Source organism: Zootoca vivipara, chromosome 15 (genome assembly GCF_963506605.1).
Source record: "Zootoca vivipara chromosome 15, rZooViv1.1, whole genome shotgun sequence".
Taxonomy (NCBI): Eukaryota; Metazoa; Chordata; class Lepidosauria; order Squamata; family Lacertidae; genus Zootoca; species Zootoca vivipara.
Genome location: NC_083290.1, coordinates 32176878 through 32196383, shown reverse-complemented (window position 1 = coordinate 32196383; position 19506 = coordinate 32176878). Strand labels below are relative to the sequence as shown.

Here is a 19506-nt window from a genome sequence, read left to right as displayed (position 1 = left end):
AAAAAACCCCTGTATCAGGTGGTGACTGCTGCCATACCTTATTTACTGGCTACCTCTCCAGTCCCAGCCCCAACACACACTACATTAGGATGAGGTTCCGGGACAATGTAGAAAATGAGGGCGGCGACTTCTGCAGCTTCTGGGGAAGGGGTGTAGCTCAGCGGTAGAGCAGCTGCCATTGCAAGCAGATGGTCCTTGGTTCAATGCCCTGCATCTTCAATTAGGACAGGGAGAAACTTCATTTCTGCAGCCCTGGAGAGCCACTACCAGCCTGTGTAGATAAATACAGCACTGGACTAAGGGTTTTCAGCACTGCTGCCCATAACCTTCTACCCTCCCATTCCCCCCCCCCTGTAAACCTTGGAGGTAGGCACTGGATGGCTGCTTGCCCAGGATAGCCTCAAATCCGGGTACCGATCATGCAACAAATTGTTGCTGTTGTTAGATTTATTACACGCCCTTCTCCAGAAGGTCCCAAGGTGGGTGTCAGGGCTGGTTCAGATGCAGGTCAGCACGGAGACTCAGAGAGCAGGCAAATTGATTCTTCATTCAAGGAAACAGAATACAAACGGAGAAAGCTACGGGCAGGATTGGCTCCAGTAAAGCAGTTGCCCGAACTGATGATCTGTGCCTCCCTAAATCTCCTACCCATTCAGCTGTTTTCCCAGCAGTCTTAAACTCCATCAGGGAGTGGCCCTCTCTATTCTCTGTGCTCTTTGCTGTGCTACATGCAAAGCCCTCTGTGCCCTTGGAGACAAGGGAGGATGGGGAGCTGAATACAGTAGGACCGGCAGGCTCCTGTGAATCTGTTGCAGTCTCAGCCCCCACTTCCTTTTCAGCTGCCTGTCTTGCATCTGCAGTGCTTTCTGCCTCTCCTTGCTCTCTCATTCAAGCATGCTGCTTGCCTGTTGCCCCCTCCTTCCTCCTCTGACCTGTCCTCAGTGTCCCACCACCACCACTTTCCTGGCTCAGAGCCTTTCCCTTCTGAGACTTCCCCACCACTCCTCATCGTCCAGCCAGTCCCTCACATCAGCTCACAACAATTTAAAATACAACATTAGAGACAGTTTAAAATGAATTGCAATCACAAGTAGAGTGGCTCCTAAAAACATATTTATCAAGTGTCAAAAGGTCAGGGTAAAGAGGTGTGCCTTCAGCATACAATGAAATCCGTACAATAAAGGTGCCAGATACAGCTCTGCGGGGAGGGAATTCCAAAACTTAGGACTGCCACAGAGAATGGCCTCTCCTGGGCAAGCACACCACAAGTTTCTGAGGGGGGTGGAACTACCAAGAGGGCTCCCCCATTGCTGACCTTAACACCCAGGAGGGTCTGTAGGGAAGGACATGGTCTCTCTAAGTCATTTGGGGTTTAAAACTCTAGCATGAGCTCCTCAAAATGGGGCTGGAAACGAACTGGTGACCAATGTAACTGCTTTGAAACAGGGGTTATGTGACTTCCAAGTGGAACCCCAACCAGTAATCTGGCTGATGCCTTTCGGACCAGTTGAAGTTTCCAAGTCATCTTCAAAGGGCAGCCTGTCCTGGCTCCCAGTTGCTGAAGAACAAGAATTCTTTCAAAAGGCTTCCATGTTTATATTGCTGCAATGCATATGCAAATCGCTGGCATGCGGCACTTGAGGCAATGCACATAATGAACCCTACCTACAGCTGCAACAAAAGCAGGTGATCCAAAACTCAAAGCTTTAGATGTTGATCCAACACTGGCACACCCTCTTGGTATCCTATATATAGGAATGGGGCAGGCTCAACATAGTGCAGCAACAGCAAGCATTTCTGCAATCTCCTTCTATGCCTAATAGACAGAGCCATCTGTTCTTGCCACCTTTGGCGCTTCTTGGATCTAGGTAATGGGAAAGTTGTCTCTTCCCTAGGGAGGCAGATGGTGCCAGCAAAATATCCCCGGAGAGGCAGGGCTACAACTAGTGTCTGATGCCACCAGGGTAGGTGGCGTGACAGGCACCATGGAAGTGTCAGAGAGAGACTTTGACAGCTGAGAAGGAGGTGGGATGAGGCAAGGGAGGAGGTTGAAGGATATACATCCTGGATATTCATTGTCAGGCTTCCACATCCCACTGGAGCCCTTCCCTGGATGTTTGGCAAACCCTCCACCTGCATCCTCCTGATGCGAACAGCCCATGGCGCAGCCCCACATAGAGCACATTGCAGTCAATCTCTTTATTACAGTCAGTGATCAGTATTCAGAACGCATTGCAGTAATCCAGTCTGGGAGTTACTAGTGCATGGAGTACGTGGCTAAGTCATTTTTCTCCGAAAGGGGCAGGAACTGACAAATCATCTGGAGCTGGGGGAAGGCGCACCTTGCTCCCATGGCTTTCTGAGCTTCCAGTTGACAGGGGAGGATCCAGAAGAATTTCAAAAGCAAGCCTAATACAGTAGGGTTTCGAAACATACTCCACTGGGGAGTTTTCCCCGGGTGGGTGGGGGGCGTAATTGGGAAAGGCAGGGGACTTTATTGCAGGCCTTTAATTGTTGGAGGGCAGCAATAAGTGTGTGTGTGTGTGTGCCTTGACAATTGAAATTCTTCAGAGGACCTGTGACCTCAATAAAAGAAGAGTAACCTTGGAGCTGATGTTATTTGAACTGTCAAGCGATCTCTACAAGCTGTTTTCACGGGAGCTGCTTGCTAAACAAAGCAACAGATGTTGCCGGGTGGAATTAGAAGACATCTCATCCAGCCCGTGTGTTGAGGTGGGATCCCAGGGGATTAGTCCACGTCAATCAAATTAATAGTTGTACTACAGAAAAAGGAGATTTATTCCATCCAGGGGCCTGAAGGGCAACCAAAGCGGCCAGTTCTGCCATGGCAGGATGCAGGCGGCCAATGGTCCAATGTCCAAGCCATGCCATTAGTGTGGGCTTGGGCCAACAGCAGATTCTGAAGCTAAAATGGGAAGGATGTGTGGCGGAGATTCAGCTGGAGTACTTACTGAACTCTGCCCAGAGTAAGGAACAGCTTGTGCTCAGGGATGTGTGTACTTTGTGCTAAGAAAAAAATCCAGCAGCATTCTGTACCAGGAAAAGATCAGTTCTGTGACTTGTATAAATTATGGTCAATCGCCCCAGATGCAGCCTATGGAATGCTGTTCCCCAATTAAGGTCACCCGATGCCTTCTTTGCAATCTTTTTGGCGCCAGACGTTTGTTTCTTTCTTTCTTTCTTTCTTTCTTTCTTTCTTTCTTTCTTTCTTTCTTTCTTTCTTTCTTTCTTTCTTTCTTTCTTTCTTTCTTTTCCCTGGATCTTTTTAGTAATATTTAGCAGTTTTATTAGTTTTAAACACTGGCAGTTTTTAAGGTTGGAGCTAACATTTCCTAATTTTTGATAGTTGTAATGTGGTCGTAAGGCTTGCTACCTTTCACTAGAGGGACATTGATGTAGGAGGAAGCCAAAGCCCCACCATGAAAATCCATTTCAGCTACTGATCTGGATTTCAGCAGTCATTGCTCATGCATTGCTGGTTCAGACTACAAGGATGAGCCTTCAAGGAGCTTTGAGCTTGTTCACTCTCTTCCTCTCATCCCCTCATGCACAGACACCCCTCTCTTCTTTCCTAGTAGACCAGGCACCCCAAAACTGCAGCCCTCCAGATGTTTTGGCCTACAACTGCCATGATCCCCTAGCTAAGAGGACCAGTGGTCAGGGTTGATGGGAATTGTAGTCCAAAACATCTGGAGGGCCGAAGTTTGGGGATGCCTGTAGTAGACCATCATAGGAGATCATCTCAGGCAGACTGGCATCAACCATGACTGCCCCTTTAAGAAGTCCCCAATCCACCTTTGTAGGAGTGAGCAGCAGCTCAGTCAAGAGATGGGAGGGACCGGGAACAGTAGCTTTCACCTTGGACTGATGAAAAGCCATTGGATTTAAATAGCCCAGAGGCAGATGTTTTCATAGCTGCCAAGTTTTCCCTTTTCTCGCGAGGAAGCCTATTCAGCATAAGGGAAAATCCCTTTAAAAAAGGGATAACTTGGCAGCTATGGATGTTTTTGAGTGCTGGAGGAGGGATGAGGAGCAGAGCCCCGAGGGTGTCATTTCTTGACACCACTGAAGCTGCAAGGAGTTTTGGGGGCCTCTGATAAGAATCTCCCCCTATCACCCCAGCTTTCTTCAGAGAAAAACCTGGGGCAGGGTCACTAGGTGTGACCTAGGATCTCCCAAGGAAAAGCCAACAAGAGATCCACTGAACCAATTGATCCCTAAGTAGTATAGCTCTGGGAAATAGACTATTGGGGTACCACAGATCTCACAAGCTGGGGTGATTCCTTTCACAGAACTGTCCATCTTACTGGGACAAGACTGAATTCCTGGAATCTACAGCTGATTTTACTGGAGAAGACCCCAGCCTGGAGAAAGGTTTGGGGAGAGCTTGCTATTGCTCTCAGGGGGAAATGGAGCCTGTTTTGCCCAGGGAATGGACTGTGAGATTGGATCTGTACAAAGAGCCTAAATTCAATAAATAGCTGAAGTTTCTGTACTTTAAGCTATCTTGCTCTTAACTGGTTCTTCCATTTTGGCCTATTCCCAATAGGGCCATGGATCGCAGCATCTCCTAGGTGCCCCTTCCCTGTGACTGGCTTACACTTAGCTTGAAGCAAATAGTATAGTTTTGTGTCATATCAGCCAGTGAACTATGGTTTGTGCTTGCCTTGGAAACCAGGGTTTGATTGCAGTTTCCAAACCTGGTTTGTAGAGCGCATGCGAACCATCATAAGCTAGTTTGAAACGGTGGGCTCTGCTTTCTCAAACCAGGCAAAATGGCTGGTCAGGCAAAACAGTAAATTGTGATTTGTTTCCGACTAGGAAGAGGACAAAGGGGTGCGGGTGGTGCTGTGGGTTAGACCACAGAGCCTAGGGCTTGCCGATCAGAAGGTCAGCAGTTTGAATCCCTGAGATGGGGTGAGCTCCCATTGCTCAGTCACTGTTCCTGCCAACCTAGTAGTTCGAAAGCACGTCAAAGTGCAAGTAGATAAATAGGTACCACTCCAGCAGGAAGGTAAACGGCGTTTCCGTGCACTGCTCTGGTTTGCCAGAAGCGGCTTAGTCATGCTGGCCACATGACCCAGAAGCTGTACGCCCGCTCCCTCGGCCAGTAAAGTGAGATGAGTGCCGGAACCCCAGAGTCGTCCACGACTGGACCTAACAGGGGTCCCTTTACTTTTTAGGAAGCGAACAAGGGGATCGCCATGCAGTGGGGAAGGGAGAACGGGAGACCAATCAGATTCAGGGCATAATCAGAACTTCCACTGCCAAGGTTTTGTGGAGTAGTGGAAGGAGCCAATGCCACAGCCTCGTCATTCATGGTGGCCGTGGCCACTGTGGCAGCCAGTGGGAAGCCAGCTCAGGCCAGAGAGCTGAAGGGAGGCAGTGGCGGAGCTTTATGCTCCGGCACTGGGGTGTGTGTGTGGAGAGCAGTTGGGGGGGGCACGATGGCACCCTGCTGGGATTGTGCTGCTGGGGGCGGTGCACTCCCCCAGCACTCCTCTTCCTCCGCCAGTGAAGGGAGGACCACCTCCACCCCAGCCCTGTGCAAGGCATAGTTGCCAAGTTATCCCTTTTTTACAGGGATTTTCCCTTATGCTGAATAGGCTTCCTCGTGAGAAAAGGGAAAACTTGGCAGCTATGGTGCAAGGTGGGAATTGGATTGCTCTGTAAAGCTTTTTGAAGGCTCATTGAGGACCTACCAGGGTGAAATAAACAGCATTCGCAGTAGCTGTAAACTGCCCTTCTTTGTGGACCCAATCTGGGGCCAATATATAATTTTATTCTGGCTGGAACTTGACCAATCTGAACTCTGCAAAGGGTCGTCTCTCACACTCCTCAGACTTAGCTGCTGGTTCATTGCTCTCTCAGCATGACTAATTGTTACCCTGATTCCAGTGCAGAGCAGCATCCGGTCAGAGCTCCAAATCTCACCTTGGATTGTTGCCAGTTCCAGACTTGAAAGGGTGAGAGGTATTTTTAGTTGCAAGCGCTTCTAGGAATTGAGCAAGTGCTTGAGCAACAGCTGGAAGTTCCACTTCTCTTTCATGTAAGTTTCTAACACTTTGGATAGAGACCGCATTCCTCATTTTTATCTGATTTGGGGTTTTTTTAAAAGAAATAACCCAAAGAGCAATTGCATTTGGGTGGTTTTAAAAATAGTTATTTACTTTAGTTTAATAATAATAATGATAATGATAATAATAATTTTATTATTTATACCCTACCGATCTGGCTGAGTTTCCTCAGCCACTCTGGGTGCTTACAGGTAAGAATACCCCCCTTTTCCCCTTGGGTTCAGACCAGTTAACAGGATTTTGTTATCCCATTTGTTATAGGAGGGATGTCATGATTTTACAACTACAGTGCAGAAATTGGGGGTGGGGGTGGGACTGAGGACAGTGGGGATCAGAATGGGGGAACTCCTGAAATCCTGGGGAGACCCACATTTGAAAGAAGAGCTCCCAGATCCTGCATACTTTCTGCTGGATCACATTGATGGCCTCAAATGTAGAAATCTTCTTTCAGTGCTAGAAGACTTCGGCACATGAAATTTGGACTACACATGGTTTATTTGTTTTTGTGAAACACAGCAAATAACACACCCCTTGGGTAGTTTTCACAGTTAGCTCCCAACCCCCTCAAGCTGCATGAGGCCTTTAGCATTGCACATTATGTCATCTGCAGCCATTACGCCACCTCCTGCCCCCCAGGAAAAGTATTGTGGTCAGAAGGAGGGCAACCTGTCCCTATCCGTCCTCCAGCGAAGGACCAGAGACTTCAATGCTTGTTTTTCTCTTCCTTCCCCTTGCCTTTTCCCCTTTTGTATCATGTTTGTTAGATTGTGAACCGCAAGCAAGGATTGTAGGAGCACTGTACAGATATATTTTAATATCTCTATAGCACTAAGAAAATTTTCGGTAGTTGCGTTTAAGAATAACGACAACAACAAAAAGTTGCCATGTCATATACTTCTGTTCCTGGTTCAAGCTGCTGCATTCTGTTCTCCCTGGCAGCCCCAGTCCCTGTTTTCCTCCCACCCCTTCCAACAGTCAACAGCATTCTGTACCTACTGAGCATGCACAATCCTCATGGTGCCGTTTTGGGAATATATTTATGCTCCATTTTGAGATTTTTGGGAGAGAGAGAGAGAGAGGTATACTATCTCAGTTACATTAGAAACTTGGATTTTTCCATTGGATTATTTGGACGGCTCTTTCCCTGGGAATATCCAAATATAGATTCTTGGTGTGTGAGCCAGGAAACTGGATGGCTCTCTTTGCCCTTGTTATATCTATGTGTCTCGTCCTTCCTCCCCCTTTTCTAAAAGTCTTAATCTGCCCCTGCTCAAAACCCACTGCGAATTATATAAAATAAAAAAATTCCTTCCAGTAGCACCTTAGAGACCAACTAAGTTTGTCATTGGTATGAGCTTTCGTGTGCATGCACACTTCTTCATAGATTAACATTCAGAGTGTGGCCATTGTACGTAGAGCTTATATGCCTACTTGGCTGCACATCAAGTGCTTTAGTGTTTGATTTCTATACCTGTGTTATGTATACATCCAATTTCTATGGTTTAACTTTCCAGTCATGCTCCTCTGCCTCTGCATTGCCTAATACCGGTAGTTCCCAGGAGGCTTAGCCATTTGTCTCCTCCAGCCACCCACCATAAGGCCTTTTTGCTTAAAAAAGAAACCTCCCAGCTGGTTTACAGGTGTGTGCCCGACCCCACTTTCTTAAGCCCTCTGCAGGAGTTACTCTGATTTGGGAATTTCACATATATTTGGGGAGGGGACTGCATAGAGAAGTGGGATAGCTTTCCCCCCACCCAGTCCCATCCCCTTGGTCCTCTGCAAGCTGGAGGGCAGCTATCTGAAGCAGGGAGTTTCCCCTACTCATGGAGGCTGCCTGTGCGATGTAGATCACTGGAATGTTTATTATTATTATTATTATTATTATTATTACATTTATATTCCATTTTTCCTCCAAGGAACTCCATAGACAGTCCTCCTCTGCACACGCACACTCTGACACTTATCTCAAGTTATGCCCCTGAGTAGGTACTGTATGGCATGGTCAACAAACCCTTTCACGAGGGTGCCTCCAGGCTTTCTGAATAATCTATTATTGATTCTGAGACTTGACAGAAAGATTGATTGGAGGGAGCACAATCCTGCTGAAATCGGAGAAGCTGGAGAGGAAAGCTGAATAAGATAGCTAATGGTTGAGGGTATGGTTTCATTGCCTTCCCCCTTGCTCCATGACTAGCCAAATCAGAATAAGTTACGCCCAATTAACAACTATACACTAGAAAGAAAGACATAATTTGCATAATGTGTACAGGTCATACCTGCCAAGTCTCCTGCTGAAAAATGTGGGATTAGCGGCGTCGCGGCACCGGAAGTTGTGTAGAAGCAACTTCCAGTGCCGCTCTACCCTATTTCGGGTGCCCACACATGGGCAAAGCAGCACCCAAAATGGAGGCTCCCTGGCAGGTAGGAAATCCGGGGGATTTCTGAGATTTTTCTCCATTCGGGAGAACAGCAGGAAACGGATTAAAATCCGAGGGTTTCCTGTGAAAAACGGGATACTTGGCAGCTAAGGTACAGGTTGTAGGATTCAGCTTTCCCAACACAGAATTTCAGATTATCTGGATACAGAGCATCATCTCATTGTATGCTTGCTTAGCCCGGGATTTCCAAGCCTTTCTTTTAATGCTTTCAATTTAAAAGTGGGGAAACATAATCTGAAAGGTGGCCTTCTTCCCAATGCCACCATATTGGGGTCCAAAGTGAAGTTGGTATTTCAGCCCAGATGTTGGGTCGCCCATTCTCTGACATGATGGGAAATGTTTCAACTATATTTTGTGTTGTTGCAGAAGTAGGGTTTTTTTCTCATTCCTTTATGGGGGGGTTATACGACATGGTGGGGGGTCGGCAGAGGGGAAAGTAGGCAGAGCAAAATATGTAAATATGTACCTTGATAAGTTGGTTAGCTTCTACACACATTCCAACCAGCCAAAAACCTTGGGGGGGGGGGGAAGCAGGGTCAATGAGGGGTGAAGCTTACGGGGCAGTCCCCCAAAGCAGAGGACAACAGTTTTTTTTAAAAAAAACAACCTGGTAAAATTCAATAAAAGGTCATAAAACCAATCAAAACCATGCAAGATATCAAAATTGCAACAGAGGAGGATGAGTTGGAAGCCTTTCCAAGCTAAGTGATTGAAGAATGCTCTCAACCAAACCTACTTCCCACATGCCTAGAGGTTAGAAACCTGAACCGGACAATGAAAAATGCTAAGAAAGCTTACCCCAGCTAGGCAAATTACATGTGCTGTCAGCACCACCTCACTCTAATTATTGTAATCGGTTTTCTTGTAGCAACTTTTGTGCACCTTGAGTGGGCCACGGTGATGTGCAGCATTCCTTTGGAAGTTAAACAACTTTTATATCCAGATGTTTTAACATTCATTCCTGAACGTATTCAGGGAAATGCTGGAAGTCTAGCCAAAATATGCTCTTAAGCAACGTTTCTGACAAAGTTGACATTGTCAAACGATCCATTCATTATTGAGAAGAGTTATTTAAAGCACCCTAGTGATTGGAGCCCATCGCAGAGTTTCAGTATTGCAATCTCAGAAGATATCAAATGTTTCACTTTCCGCATTTGCTCTCTCAGAATGTTGGAGATCTTGCTGGAAAATACCTGGGGAACAAGCTCTGCCTTTATCGTCCAGGAAGGCAGCGTTACCCAGGAAAAGGGATGTTCGCTCATGCCACCTGCTGCAACTCACACAACCCCAAAGATGCCTCTCCAACTTTTATTGCAAATGCCACCAAGGGAAACCTCCGCAATCCGCCGAGGCCTGTTTAGCGCAAACAGCAGATCCTATGGTAAAACTGCTATGGTATTACAGAATTAAGTGCTGATCCATTAAAAAAACATAATGGTAGGAATTCAGCATGGCACTTTTTATTTCTGCTTGCCGGACAGAATAATCCTCCTTTCCTTCTTCCCCCATCCACTGTTCTGCGGGTTCTCCTGACCCTCCAGAGCAGATTTGGGGGAGAGCAGGGGAAGCCCCATTGCACTAGCAGGAGCCCCTGGACCGGCTTCTGCTAGCCTGCTGGGTTAGTGGGTTCTGCTTAAGTTCTATTCAATATAGACCCATTAAAATTAATGGACCTAAATTAGTCATGTCCGTTAACTTCAGTGCGTCTTTGTATGACTAACATTTGATACAACCCCGTGTGTCTAGAAAACCAGTCTGTCTTCCTAACAAGGTAGTTTCTATTATTGCTGCTGCGAGTGTTTAATGTATGTCTGCATGCAGACACTTATGCATGCATTCAACAGCCAACTATCACTCATTGGGAGCCACTGTCTTAGCTGTCATTGACCCTGCCTTCAGGGTGTCTTCATCCCATTCAGGTGAAGGGGAACATGCTGCCCATAGCTGCCAAGTTATCCCTTTTTTTAAGGGAAATTCCCTTATGCTGAATAGGCTTCCTCGTGAGAAAAGGGAAAACTTGGCAGCTATGATGCTGCCAAAGGACCCTTTCTTACTAATGCTGAGCCTTCCAAGGGGTACGGTCAGCTGGGCCTTCCCTGCCACCGAGGCCTTCCTTGGCACCCAGAGTGTTTTGGGGTAGGCTTGAAAGAGGCGTTCTCATGTAGCCAATAGAATAGGTTACAGCAGAGGTAACTGTCCAGATGCTATGGACTGCAACTCCCATCCATAGCTGTCAAGTTTTCCCTTTTCTCGCGAGGAAGCCTATTCAGCATAAGGGAATTCCCCTTTAAAAAAGGGAGAACTTGACAGCTATGCTCCCACCATGCATGGCTAGAGGCCATACTAGCTGAGGCTGGTGGGAGGTGTATTCCTCAACATCTGGAAGGCACCATATTGGCTACTTCTAGGTGAAAGTGTGTGCTTGGTTGCAGTTGCTGTGTGGTTTCCAATAAACGTGCTCTGGATGGTAAATATGTTTGTGGGTCCGAAAAGGTAGGTGGCCTCTGCCTTGCATCTTTATTTGGGTGCCTGGAATTCATGATTTGCTTTGGCAGAAGTTAATAATCTTTTCTCAGTGTATCTTAAGCTCTGTCGTCTATTCTGTCTCTACAGGTACACGATTTATACTTAATTGCTATCTGCCACTGCCGGGGAATCAAGTCACTCAGGGATCTTACTGCTGAGCACCTGCCTTTGCTGAGGAACATCTCACAAGAAGGGAAGGTGAGCCTCCTCATCTCTTTTTAATTGACCCCCCCCCTTTCCTGGTTCTGCGTTAGCGGAGCTCACACCAGCTCCCTCGTTCGTTGTTGACTATCTGCTTGCTTTCTCTTTCTCTCTCACACCTTTGCACTTCTATACGAAATAAGCAGGCAGTTGTGGCAATCCAGGTGCCATTCCTGAAGGTCACATTTTAGTAACAGGGTGTTTTTCCCTCCAATTACCAAATCTGTTTCATTGTGGGGAACTGCAATCTCTGCTCCCCCAAAATTAATGGATAATAGAGTTGCCAACTGATGAAGGAGATAAAGGAAATGAAAGAGGGGGGACCCTAGCCTACTGCTATGCATTTAACAGTGGCCTGATGTAGAAAGAAAGAAAAAACAGCAGGAAGAAACAGTATTTTGTGGCATGGAGCTCATAGCTGTGGACCACACTGCTGTTAAACAGAGAGCTGCAACTGAAGCTGCCCACCTTGGAGGCAATTAAGATGATAGTGTCGTGGTGACAAAGTCCTGCTTTCCACACATCATTAGTATGATACTGGACCCCTACTACAGCTTGAAAAAAATGTTTGTATTATGCTACTTTTAAAGGCCATTTAAGTCACCACTGTACTGCTTGAGCACACGGGGGTATTCAAGAAGAAGAGGAATTCATGTAGACCAGGTGTGAGGAGCCATTGCCCTTCCAGATGTTGCTGAACTACAACTCCCATCAGCCCCAGCAAGTAGACTCAATGGCCATGAATGGTGGGGGTTGTAGTTCAGCAACATCCAGGGGACCAAAATTTTCCCCTACCTGATTTAGTGGCTCCAAATGCAGAGATGATCAGCAAGATCTGCTCTCGGAGGAGGTTCCCCACTGCAGTGATGAATCCAGAGCTGTGATAGGAAACCTCCTCTGAAGACAAGCAGGTGGTGTTGTGTCTCTCCATTGTAGGACCAAATGAATGATCTAATTGCACGCAACGTAAGTAACCACAAACACACAGGTAGTGAATACCTGCATGCTAGTTGGGGAAGGGTCCAACTCAGTGGTTGAGCACTTTGTTTGAACGCAGGAGACTCTAGATAAGGATGGGAGAGCCCTTTGCCTTGTACTCTGGAAAGCCGCTTCCAGTTCATGTAGACAGCATTGAGCTTAGATGGACCAATAAAATCTGACTTGGTACAGCACAGCTTTCTTCATTACATCTTTTCTCCACCCTTCACAACAGTGCTAACCTTGAACTTTTCTTTAAGGTTTTGCTTTTGAAAGACTATTTGGGGCTCCCTCTTTGGGGCTAGAAAGCATATCTTACCACCACCCGCATTTGGGGCCAAAGGTTGTGAAAAGGATTATAGCATATCCCCATCCCCCAGCATACATGTGTGATACGCACATCAACTTTACTGGCACCAGAAGCAAGAGGAAATTTGGGGGTTGGGGGGGTGGCATCTGAAAGGCCCTCTGTTCCTCTTTAGTTGCTTACTCATTTCCTGTGAATTTTTTGAGGCATTGGCCCATGTCAGCATCTCAGCTGGCAATCCAGAAGAATTCATGCTTACTCGTCACAATTTATTTTGAATATTTCAGACCCAGCAGTTTCTACACCATGGTATGGATCTACCGGTTCTCCTGTCTATGGTCTGCCCTCCCCCCTCTGCCGCCTCCCCATTTCCTTTCTCTCTGCCACCACTTCTTAGTCTTCTGGGGACAATTATTTTTCCCTAGTGATGAATTGCCTGTTGCCAGACAAAACTGACAAAATGAAATGTGTCTCTCTGGGGCCAGATGTTGCGCAGAACTCTTCAGAATTGAGTGGCACCGTGCCAAGCAGCTGGCACCCACATGGAAATTCTGGAATAATTGGCTTAAAGGCTGGGAGAGACGGCAATCCTGTGCACATTGAACTCAGGAGCAAGCTCTGGGGCTTGCATTGAAGGAAACATGGATATAGAACTGAGCTGCATAAATCTGTTTTGCAAAAAAACTATCCCTTCTCTGCCCACCTAGTGTGTAGGGTGGGCAGGTGAAAAGCAGGACTGAGTTCCTGCCTCTTTAATTTTAATTCTCTCTTGCGTACAACTACAGTATTAAAGGTGCAAGAAATCCACCCTCTTGTTCACCCAGCTTTCATCTGTGCTTTGGAAATGACACGTGCATCACTAAATCGCTTTAGAAACCTAGAGGTTTTTCCTAGCTAATGGTGTATTTTAGCTGCATATCATTGATAAGGTCTTCTGGTTATTTCTGTGAATATAGAAGATGTCCAGCAAGGGTTGGTAGGTGCATTGTGCTCTTCTGAATCAATCAGCCACAAGTATGTTGTCCCCCTTGGCCTGTGAGGTCAGCTGACAGTGCTCAGGCTGGAACAGAAGGGGCTATGGCACTGGTGGTGCAGGAAGCAAGGAGCTGAAGATGGTTTACTGGAGACCCTGATTGAGACCTGCTCCCTCCTTCGAACCTGACCACAAGGTGCTCCAAAGTACCAATAAAATCCCAGGGATTCTGGCACATAGCTGAACAGGAAGACGGAATAAGATACGTTTTTCCTACTTGCAACTGTACTACTTTCAATGTCTACCTTCTCTAGGTTGCATTTGTAGACTTGTTTCTAAAATACTTTGAAGTGATCTGTGGGAACAAAAATGGAAGCTTTAATATGTATCCATCCCCTTCTTGTCCTGTGTACAAGTGGGAAAACCTCTCTAATTCCTTCTTCCTGCTTAGCTTCCTGTTCGGCCAGTTATAGTAGAGGCACACAGCTGAAAATTGTATGAGCTTTTCACTTGTCTTTTAAATATTCTATCCAGTGTGGGAGGGGGCTGCCTTTGTATAAATGACAGGTAGCAACTTGGAACCAGTGCAACCAAAAAGTAGCCTTTATTCCATTTTCCACATTTTTTCTCTCCATCACCTATGACTGGGTCCTAACAATGGCTAAATTGTTGATTTGGGTGATAGTGGAGTTAAACAGAGCCAGATCAATCTGCTTCTGCTTCCTGCCATGAAATTCAACAAGCTGTCAGGCTTCCTTCATGCCAGCATCTTTGCTTCTTTCAGCCACATCCAGATCCACTCTGGGTTCCTTGGAATTTCACTTACGTAGTTTCAGTATAGAAGAAAGTTTCTTTTTGGGACATTGTTGGTTTGTGCTTCCCCCAAGGGTCCTCACTGGCTCCAGAGAAACAACAAACATCACAGAGAGACCTAGGAGAGGAGGCAAGGGTAGGGATCCAACTAAATCTGAAGACAGACCTCTGGCAGTAATCCACAGGGTCAGAGAATCTTGGAACAGAGTAGCGTAGAGCAGCCTCTTGAGTGTTCTGCAAAGCTAAATTGGACAGAGATGTGGAGCTTGAAAGAGCCTCAGTGGGGAAAGGCTGGACACAGTGGGTTCAGAGAAATGCCCCTTTAAAGGAAAGCGACTTCCTGATGGATTTGGGGTCAGACATAGAAGGGGATCTTGTTGAGGACAACGCTGGGTGCAAATGACAACTGTGTTAAATCAAGCACAGAGTTGTTACAGCCGTATCAATGAAACTTTCCCACCATACAGTGGTAGCTTGGTCACAAGAGTCCTCGGAACAATCTGAGCTCCCAGCCAGCTGACTGAGGTACCCCAGGCTTAATACAATTTCTGGGAAAGGTGCCTGCTAGATTATAATGTTCTTAGAGTTAATTAATATCTGAAAAAGGGCATGGACGTACTTACTTACATTCTGGGGACTAATTCTGGGGGCACTCCATTATGCATATTGGCTGAGACAGGAAAATACCCTCCTCCCACAAATACTTAGCTTGAGCTATCCTGATTTCCTCAGGTTTTGTGGGGTTTTTTGAAACTATCATTGTTCAGGGGAAAGCCAAAAAGCACACATAGTCTCAGGATATGAGCAGAGTTCCATCTGAACAAGAGTTCTCGCTGTGTATGCTGGGGTGGAGCGTGGGACCAAAATACTAAGAGATGCAAGAGCTCTACTTTACAACATTTCTATGCAAAGTTGAAACGTCAACAGGGCAGGTTACGCATCCCAGGAATAGAGCAACATGATCAGTTTCCTGTAGGTTGTTGCCTTAGAGGAAAATCTCCAAAGCAAGTCAGAGAACTGATGTCCCATTCAAGGGATTATCTTTCCTGATAGCAGTTACCCTAGCCAGGGGTGGCCAACTCCCAAGAGACTGTGATCTACTCACAGAGTTAAAAACTGGCAGTGGTCTACCCCCCTTGGGGGGGTGGTTTCTAGCCAAATTTGTTGAGTTTTTTCAAGGAGGAGGTAAAATTTTGAGCTTTTCTTAGGGGAGCCACAGTTGTTCAGCTTCTTTGGGGGGAGCCAATGATCTACCAGTGATCTACTGCAGATGTCTAGTGATCTACCGGTAGATCATGATCTACCTGTTGGACATGCCTGCCCTAGACTGTCATGCTGGGAGAGGATTTGTACATAGGAGAGTTCTTTACATAAAAGACAGGCTTCCTTCCAGAGACTTACCTGGCTAAGTACCAGACGTGCAAACTCCTCTCTGCCTCCTTCCTTCCCCACAGTCGTTTGTGTGCTGGAGACTTTCAGCCACTCCTTTCCGCTTTTACACATAAATTACAGTAATCTATGGGGCATAAAGGGTATGTGCCAAACAAAATAATTTATATGTAAATGTGGGAAGTATTGGCTGCAAGCAAGCAGAGGGTTGTAGCCTTAAGTCACACCATTACTGTATTTTTCTGCTCTGTTGGCGTGTTTGACAGCACCTTTGTGTCCCGCCCCAGGCTATTTCCTGTGATCCCTGTGTGCATAAAACTGCCTCCTTTACATGTCTGTTCCTATCATCTCACTGTAAAGCCAAGGTTTTATTTATACATACTTTACATATATAGGTTTTCTCACAAGGTGATGGTTTAATGACGCACAAACCCCTCAAAAAAAAAAAGGTTTTTACTTTACAGAACACTACATGAAGGAGCGTCTCCACCCCCATCGTTCAGCCCAAACACTGAGATCCAGTGCCAAGGGCCTTCTGGTGGCTCGCTCACTGCAGGAAGTGAGGTTACAGGGAACCAGGCAGAGGGCCTTCTTGGTAGTGGCGCCCGCCCTGTGGAACGCCCTCCCATCAGATGTCTAGAAAATAAACAATTATCTGACGTTTAGAAGACATCTGAAGGCAGCCCTGTTTAGGGAAGTGTTTAATGTTTAATGTTGTATTGTATTTTTAACATTTGATTTGGAGCCGCCCAGAGTGGCTGGGGAAGAAGAAGACGGTGCTCAGGGTTATCAGGCTGTAGAGCGAAAACGACGCAGTTCCTCTCTGGTTCATTCTGGGGAATAAGCTGGAATTGGGATCCTCAGCTAGAACAGAGTTTGCCCCTCCCAGAACCAATGAGATTGTCCATGGAGTGTTTATTTTGGAATGCACTGCTTTTCTCTCACTTTCCCTCCCTAAAATAGCTTCAAATTGAGTTTTCATAGGGGTCAGCTGACATACGCTGCCTCCGCTTGGAGGCAGACAAAAATGGTTTTTGCTTGATGGCCTTGGCTATGCACTGAGCTATTTGTGTTCCTTGCCCCATTGTGCTGCCTCAAACCTCTTTTTGGGGGGTCAAGTGGTGTGAATCGATTCCCTTCTTGAATTTGATAGGATTTACTTTCAAGTAAAATGCATAGTTAGGGTCAGGGAACTAAAACCAATGTGGGTAGTTATTCTCCTCCCACCCCCCATATTTACCCCCCTGGAAGAATTCAGACTAGACTTGCAACACAGTTCCCAGGAGATGAAGTCTGAGACTGGGCCAAGGCTCACTGCATTCTCAAGCAAAATAAGAGCCCTGGTATTTCTGAAGGGGATCTGACAAGTTCAGTGCGGCTGTTTATCGCTTTGATTACACTTTCCGGTAATTGGAGCCTGTAACTCGCCAAACCCTCCAGTGTGATAAAAGTTGGAATGGAACGCAATAAAAGCCAAGCAAGGTCCCTGTTTAGGGAAATATGCCAGCAATTCATCTTTTCCACCCACCATGGTCTCAACCCAGTGGGCCTTGTGATTGAGGTAGCCAAAGGGAAATAAGAATTAAAACAGATGAGCAGAACAGAAGGAGCCCCACGTGACACGTCTGTTGCAGGGTTTTTCTGCTTTGTACGGCTATTGAGTATCAGGGAGACAATGAGTGAGTTTGTTTGTGTTTGTGAAACTTCCGCACACATAAAATGCAACCTACACATACAATATCAGATCAGGGGAAATGATCTAGATCAAGGAAATGTGACCTGTGGCTCTCCCAGCAGCCCCAGCCAGTGTGGCCCATGGTGAGGGATTGTGGGAGTTGGAGTCCGTCAATGTCTGGGAGCGTTCCCCCCAACATCTGGTCGCCATCCTAAGAAGAGCATTCTCTACATCTGGGGCCACCACCAAAAAGGCTCTGTCTCTTGTTCCTGCCAAAGTGATCCACCAGGGGTGGCTTCTGCAGGCCATACACCTGTGGTGGGTGTGGCCGAAGGCCAAAGTTAGATGTCCTCTAAGTGCCAGCTGAGTCTGCTTTCATTTGCCCTGGACTTTTAACTCCTGGGGCCAGAGTCTTTACTGAGACCACTTTTTACTCTTCTGTTTTGTGCTGATGTAATGGCCACTTTAAAAAGTATTTGGACTGGTGTATGAAATGCAGGCGAACATCTCATAATCTTGGCATGATTTGTGGTGCAGTTGCAGAAAAGGTTGGCTCTTGCTGGTTTCAAGCATTTTTTCCCCCTCCCTCCAGGAAGCCATAGTGAAGCGCTTTGGCATTGGTGGGGCTCAGCTGCGAGTTTACCTGCACTACCAGCCCTCCTACTACCACCTTCATGTGCATTTCACCGCCCTCAGCTACGACGCTCCTGGATGCTCCGTGGAGCGAGCCCACCTCCTCTCGGATGTGATAGACCACCTGGAGCGTGACTCCCAGTACTACCAGAAATGCACCCTGACCTTTGCCCTCCGGGCAGACGAACCCCTGCTGAAGAAATTCCAGGAAGCTGGTCGCGTCTAAACTCTCAAAAGACCGTTGAACTAAGTGTACATAGGTTTCATAGGGATCGCTTTATATTGCCTTTTTAAGACATTTTGTTTATGGTTTTGTAAGATTGGAGGTTATATTTCGTGTTGCTGTTGGAGCATTTCCTTCCCATCAATAAATGGGTATGTTCTAGATGCATTGCCTTTTTTTCCTTTTGGGAGCATGCTTTGGCCACCCCTAGTTAAAACACATCTCCCCAATCTGGTGTCCTCCTAATGTTTTGTGTGTGTGTGTGTGCATTTTTGCTTTTAACAATTATCATACTCAAATCTTAGACGCTCTACACGTAGGATTCTCTGAATCCCAGGACTTCCCTCCATGGTTTCCCAAGATATTCTTTTCCAAGTACATTGTATTATATTCTCCATATTTTCTTAAAACTCAGTTTTTACCATAGTTCTCACTACATTGTGAGAGTTTTTTTTAAAATCCTGCCAATGTTTTGGTCCTTAGACTTCCCAGAGTAAGTACTAAGCATGGGGCTGTCAACACCCCTTATGCTGTGGTTACCAAGCACCCGACAGCCAGGTGACGGTCAGACACTAAGGAAAACCCAGATGTCATAATGACACCATGTGATTGTCAGATGGAATTTCCCGCCCACCTGTCAAAGTTGACCCGTGGGAGCCAAAAAGGTTGTCCACCCCTGCCCTAGAGAGCTACAACCAGTCGGGATGTATAGTAGTGATCTCAGTGGTTCATGGGTCTGATTCAGTATACAGTATCTCCATGTATACATTGTGTTCCTTCCTCCCCTAATCCCAAATGCTGCATCATTACATTGCAATCTGGTCCTCCTACAATTAAAATTCCTTAAAACTGCAATCCTATATATACACACTTAAAATGGGAGCAAGCCCTGCTGAACACAATCATACTTCCAAGTAAACATACATGGCAGTGGCGCCAACTTGGATAAAATATTTAGGGAGGGGGCACCCTGCCCCTCCACCAGAAGGATGCCAGAAGGACAGATCTGAAGAGGGAGGCCGGAACCAATCAAACACAGCCTCCTGGCCCTTCCTAGCTTTCCATCCCCAAAAAGAGAGTGTTCTGTCACAACTGAGCATGCTCACTGAAGTGCTTTGAGGGCAGAACTATATACGGTTTTCTGGGGGTGGGGTGGGGATACTGCCTGTTGCTAGGGGAAGAAGAAACAGGATGTGTTGTGTGGCAAAAGGTGGAGGGGGGGGAGTAGAAGTTAGCATCTGGTGCCTCAGAT

General features: G+C 46.5%; 1 protein-coding gene across 1 annotated transcript in view; it reads left to right on the top strand.

Annotated features, from left to right (window-relative positions):
- The window catches only part of DCPS (decapping enzyme, scavenger), a 62450-nt gene extending 44034 nt beyond the window's left edge, over positions 1–18416 (top strand). The window contains exons 5-6 of the mRNA XM_035139045.2: positions 11150–11260; positions 17991–18416. Coding sequence (XP_034994936.1) covers positions 11150–11260; positions 17991–18257 — 378 coding nt within the window. The 3' untranslated portion in view covers positions 18258–18416. The remainder of the gene's footprint in view (positions 1–11149; positions 11261–17990) is intronic.
- The last annotated feature ends 1090 nt before the right edge of the window (positions 18417–19506 follow it).